The sequence below is a fragment of the Anastrepha ludens genome, chromosome 3 (assembly GCF_028408465.1).
Source record: "Anastrepha ludens isolate Willacy chromosome 3, idAnaLude1.1, whole genome shotgun sequence".
In the NCBI taxonomy this organism is placed as follows: domain Eukaryota; kingdom Metazoa; phylum Arthropoda; class Insecta; order Diptera; family Tephritidae; genus Anastrepha; species Anastrepha ludens.
The window spans coordinates 51,233,537-51,239,742 of NC_071499.1; the positions used below are offsets into that span (position 1 = coordinate 51,233,537).

The 6,206-nt window shown below is 33.1% G+C and overlaps 1 protein-coding gene across 1 annotated transcript in view; it reads right to left on the reverse strand.

The window, feature by feature from the left end:
• The window catches only part of LOC128857932 (longitudinals lacking protein, isoforms A/B/D/L-like), a 188,880-nt gene extending 183,117 nt beyond the window's left edge, over window positions 1-5,763 (reverse strand). Inside the window, exon 1 of the mRNA XM_054093788.1 lies at window positions 5,600-5,763. Coding sequence (XP_053949763.1) covers window positions 5,600-5,740 — 141 coding nt within the window. The 5' untranslated portion in view covers window positions 5,741-5,763. The remainder of the gene's footprint in view (window positions 1-5,599) is intronic.
• Between the last annotated feature and the right edge of the window lie 443 nt (window positions 5,764-6,206).

Genomic DNA, 6,206 nt, shown 5'->3' on the forward strand with positions numbered 1-6,206 from the left:
CGTAGATCTCAGCTTGCAAGACACTACACCGGTTTGGAAGTCTGATTGAGTGCGCGTTACTTTTCACTTTTCCTACCTACTAAAGTTTCTATTATTTTTGCGGTTTCAATTGTAAGAATATGGTTTCGTAGCTGTTATTGATTTTTCGCCGAAAAAGTGTTAACTTAGCCTACTGTGCAGTGGTCACGACCACCAATTTTTATTCGTGCATACTTTTGCCATGCTGGGTGTTCCACTCTCAGTTGCTAACATTTCATTTATAAAATTTGAATGCAATAGAAATATTTACATTTTAATTTTTCCATCAAATTTGCTTTATCACTATTTTCTTTTTTTAACTGATTTCACATCGAAGTCGTAAATTGGTATGCTGTGTTAAATTTTAATCAGCGTAATTCCACAACTTAAGCATTGACGTCACGCAAGCGCCACAGCCTACGCAGCTCTGCGTTCACTTGCGGTATTATAATTTTTGTTTCTCTTCCCTGGAATTGCTTCTAGCGCCCTGAGTCTGCGAGCAATCGGCGCTCGCTAAATACTCTAAAACTGTCTGTCCCACTGTCAAAACCCACATGCCACCAGCGTGATTTGCATACCATCAGCTGCAAGTGTTTGCCGCAAGCCAAAAACACGCGAAAGTAAGTGTGTATGTGTGTGTGCGTGTGTTTGTATACCTAATACATGAAAGCCGCTAATGTAGGCATTCTGCAATTTATGACAGCATTTAAAATTCTATTAGAGCTCTTGGTGTACGTATGTGTGTGTGCATATGAATGATGCCGCAAGCTATTTAAGAGCTCCAACGGCCACAGCAAAAACAAGGTGGTACGCATGCGCCGAGTGAGTAGGAAGAAAGCCCAAAGCAGCGAAAACGCAGCAAAAAATTAAAACGAAAAAAATAAAAGCAACAAGTCGCAGCTAAACGCATAATAATTGATCAATTTACTAGTTGGCAATGTCAACAGCAACAGGAAAATAGTGAAAATGAACAACAATAACGGCAACAACTACAACTACCACACCAAGTGGCAGCAATTGCTGGCCGCGACAGCGACAGCGTAAATAACTTCATCAGAAATATGAGACGCAATGCAGCAGCCTGGTGGCATTGAGAACAAGAACAACAACAGCAAAAGAATAAATAGAATATTACAAGTCACAAAACATTGCAACGCATGCGGCAACATTTGCCGCTTAATTTAATTGGCGGAATTCACAATTGACAAGCGACGTTCGCATGATTTATGCACTCGTGCAACTACATACACACATACCACACATCCATACATATTTACGTGCATAACTGTTGTTGCGAGTGTGAGTGTTGTTGTTGTTGCAATCGCTACTTATTGCTGCCGGTTACGCTACTATTGACCTTGTCAACATGTTGCCGCAACATGCCAAACGGTGCTCGGCTCGCTCGACTTGGCATGCAACACACCGAATGCCGCTTCAGGCCAAAGCGTGTGCAATTTAATGCCGCTAGTAGCCAACTTTGTTAGTGTTGCTGTTGGCGGTGCCGCTGCCGCTGCCGTTACTACTTCTGGTGCGTACACTTTAAGTTGACAATTGACTGACAAATATGAAAATTACTGCGCTCAAAATAGCTAACTGAATAGCTGGTTGACGTGTCAATAAATGTGCGCGACATGCAGCGGTGCCGCCGTGACGCGGTGCTGTAATGCGTCGCAAATTGAAAAGCGCCGACGACGTGTATAAGCTTGTTGTTGTTGTTGTTGGGAAATATGTGCACTTAAGTACATTAAGTGCTTGAGAATTGCTAGCTAATTGAAAAGAATGAATGATAAGTGAAATTGATATGAAAATTATGTAATCGACATGATTTAGTGAGGAAATTACTCAGAGCATGAAACGAGCGAGAAATTACGTACATTTCAGAAAATACATACATACATATATACGCATGTATGCGTGCACAAGTGCTACAACTGTATCGGGCTAGGCATTGCTGGTGATTTCCGGAATGCTTTCTCTTGAGATTCATGTGAAGAGAAGTGGCCCATTTTATTTCCACTCAGTAGCCGACAAATTACGCTCATCAAATGCGAGCAAAGACAACTGCGTGAATTCGGCCAAGGAAATGATGTCTTCACCGTTGTAGACCTAATATCCAACACTGGATTCAGATGTCTGATAACGAAAGAGACTTCCATACAACGCAATTTTTCAGCGGGCATGGCTATTTCAAGGCACATTTTTACAGATTTGCGAACGAGTTTACCGCTCACTGTGCGTATTGCGTGAAACGGCACGGGGTATAGTATGAACTCTGCATTATCGTATTCTTATAGCATTGGCAGACAGCGGCGCTAATCCTGATTACTAAGACAGTTCAGCTGATTAAAATTTTAGTATAGCAGACGATTGTTACGTGGATTAGGGAACTACTGATTTGTTTATTGGACAGTTTTGTCAGTAAAAGATGAACAGAAGGCAACAAATACGGGTGTTAGCTGCCCTGATACTAAAAAATAATAAAAAAAAAATAAAAAAATCTTAACTTGCTATTTCTCAAACTGTACCGAAATATCAAAACAATTCATGTAATTTTGATAAATAACAACGGCACACAAACAAAAAATTGTCTGTACACCGGGTGTAACCTATCTACGGCCATGTTTTTCGACCGGCTGAATACGAATTTCAAGTCAGTTTGGGCCGTCAAGCCTTCAATTTCGAGTAAATTGCAAACAAATCCAAAAAATATGGAAAATTCGATGTTTTGGCAAAAAAAAAAATTTTGAGATCTAAGGAAAGCATAATTTTTTATGTATTTTGGTTCGTTACATACTAATTTCGATCGTACTTACTTTTATCGGAATAGAGAAGAGGAGTTCCGGAAGTTTTCACAAAGGACGATGAGAACTCGGTGGTGTACTGTTCCAATGTTAAAAGCTTGGTTGATGAATTAAAACCTAATATCTGTAAAGACGATGAGTGGAGACTCTTTATAGATTCATCAACTAGAAGTCTCAAAGCTCTCTTGCTTCACATTGGAAACATAATATGAAAATTTGGAAATTGTATTGGACAAGATAAAATATTCAGAACACCAATGGCAAATTTGCAGGGATCTCAAAACCGCAACACTTCTTTTAGGCCAACAATCAGGATTCACAAAATATCCTTGCTATCTATGTTTGTGGGATGGCATAGACAGAAAGAATCACTATGTGAAAAAAGAATAGCCTACGAGAGTGCAATTAAATGTTGGTACTCAAAATGTAATACGAACGCCATTAGTTCGCTAATTTTCGGGGGGTTTTGCAATTTACTAGTAATTGAAGGCTGGACGGCCCAAACTGGCTTTAAATTCGTATTCAGCGGGTCGAAAAACATGGCCGTAGATAGGTTACACCCGGTGTGCAGACAACTTTTTATTTTTGTGTGCCAGTGTAACTAATGTATTTGCGTGTTACAAAAAAAAAACAAAAAATTTGAAACAAAAAGTTTTTTTAAATCAATCTTTTAATAAAATAATTTTTTAATTTATAAAGTAAATTTTTTTAATAAACTTAACAATAAATAAATTTTTTAATAAAATTAAAAATAAATAAATTTTTTAATAAAATATTTTTTTATTCAAAATATTATTATTTATGAAAATTCTTTTTTTTTTAATTAAACAAATCATTTTTCATTAAAATTTATGAAAAGAACCAAAGATATTTGTCTTTAAAAAATTTTACAACAAAATTTTCCGTGCTGATAAGTCCCAATTTTAGAAGTAAAAAATTTTTAAAATACATTTTTTTATTTACAAAAATTAGTTTTTTTATAAAATTAGAAAAAAAACCAAATTTTTAATAAAAGTGTTTTTTATTTAAAAATAATAATTAAAAAAATATATATTTTTTTTAATAAATAAATTTTTAAAAATATTTTAATAAAGTCATTTTTTATATAAGAAATAAATGTTTCAATGAAGAAAAAATAATTTTTTATAAAATAATTTATAAAAATGTCGAAACGAACCAAATATATTCTTTTTTCTAATTCCATATCAAAATTTTCAACATTGAATACATCTGAATTTCAAACGCGTAATCATTATTTCACTATATTAAAAAAATTTTTTTTTTTTTAATAATTAATTATTTTTTTAAATAATACAATTTTTTTTAAATAAAAGTAGTAAATAAAAAATTAAAAACATATTTTTTTAAATAAAACAAATAAATAAAAAAATTGTTTTTTTGTTAAAACTATTTTTTAATAAAATTAAATTTATATTTAATCATTTTGTAACTTAAAAAAGTATGTTAAAAAACATTTATTAAGTAAAAAAATAAATAGAAATAAACATCAAAAAAATAAATTTTAATATTAATGAAAACAATTTTTTATTTAAAAAAATATGTTTTTAATTTTTTATTTACCAATTTTACTTAAAAAAAAATTTTATTATTTCAAAAAAATAGTTAATTATTCAAGCAAAAAAATTTTTTTAATATAGTGAAATAATGTATAAAATTTAACTTATTAAAAAATTATTTTAATTTTTTAATTTTTTAATAAAAATGATACTGCTGTTTATTTATTTTATTATTTAAAAAATAATTTCAAAAACATATATTATAATACATCAAAAAATAAATTAAAAATAAACATGAAAAAATAAATTTTTAAAATAATTTTTACAATTTCAGATAATAAAATAAGTTATTGAAAAGAGCAAAGAAATGTCTCTCTCTTTAAAAAAGCTGCATATAAAAATTTTCAACATTGAACAAATCTCAAAATATAGGGTTTTCCAATAACAGGTGTTATGAATGAATTTCCGCTATCGAGAGATGATTAACGATTTTTTATGGCCGGAAGTGGATGGTATTGATCTGGACAACGTTTATTTCAACAAGACGGCGCTAAGCGCCACTCAAGCAACAAAACCAATGATCTTTTAGGGGAAACGTGTTATCTCTCGAAGAGGTGATCACAATTGGCCACCGAGACCTTGTGATTTAACACCTTGTGACTTTTTTCTTTGGGGCCACGTGAAAGAGAAGGTCCACATCAAACAGCCCAAGGTCAATTCAAGACCTCAAAGATGGAATTCGTGAGGCTATCGAGGGCAGCCACTTTGCAATTCGGTTATGGAAAATTTCATGAAAAGGATATTGCCCTGTAAGCGTGGTCGTGGTGGTTATTTGCTTGATGTTGTTTTCCACTATTAGAGGCATACCTTCCTCTTTATAATGAAATAAACATCCGATCATTTATATTAAAAATTAGCATTTTTCTTTGAATATCAAAATAACACCTCTGTTTGGAAGGTCCTATAGTTTCATTTCTTTTTTTTTTTCAAAATTATGCCACTTTACTTTAGTCTTATTATAGCGGCAAATAAACCCAATTTCCAGAAATGTAGACAACAACATTTGAACCGCCCTGTATTATATTCGGTGAACTTAAATTTTTTTTATTTCTACAAAGACCTTTACATGACAGAGTTAGAGTTCTATTTTGTTTTAATTATCAGGTATAATATAACAATTTCCTTAAACAATTAATATTCATTAAAGTTGTGCATTAAGATAATTATCTATAAAAGTAAATATAATCAATCAACTGTACTCACCTTATGGGCTTTGATGAGGGCGCCCTCTGAACAAGCTAATGTGACGTCCACCAGACTCTCGTCCTGTAGTAATTGACTAAACACCCCTAACAGGTTGGATTGATGATTGTTCCACCTCAAGCAGTAGTGCTCACTGCCCATGTCGGTGACAGCTTACGCTGCTGTAATTACACAAAATGAAAGAGCGGCAGAAACATGAGCTTTGGTGTGGCGAATTAAAAAACAAAAAACACAGAAACAAAAGAACTTAGGATATAAATATAATTACACGCATGAAGGCAAAGGAATTTAGTTATGCAAATTAGAAAAAAGAAACATTTTTACATACATATACATATCTGCCTATATACATTTCTTAAGACCAAAAACAACAAGTGCACCCTTCCGTTTAGTTCGGGAAAATTTAGTAATTTACGCGCTATGCGGAAGTTCTCCTTGAGCTTCGCTTTTTCACTTCTTCACGTTCTCTGCAGTTTCGCTTGTAAATTAAATATTGTTTTTGTTAAATGCACTGCGTGCGCGAATGTGCGCAGCGGTGAATGTAGAAGCTAAAGGCATACAAATGTTGAAAGAATGAATGAATGCGCTTGCTGGGCCGCATGTCGGC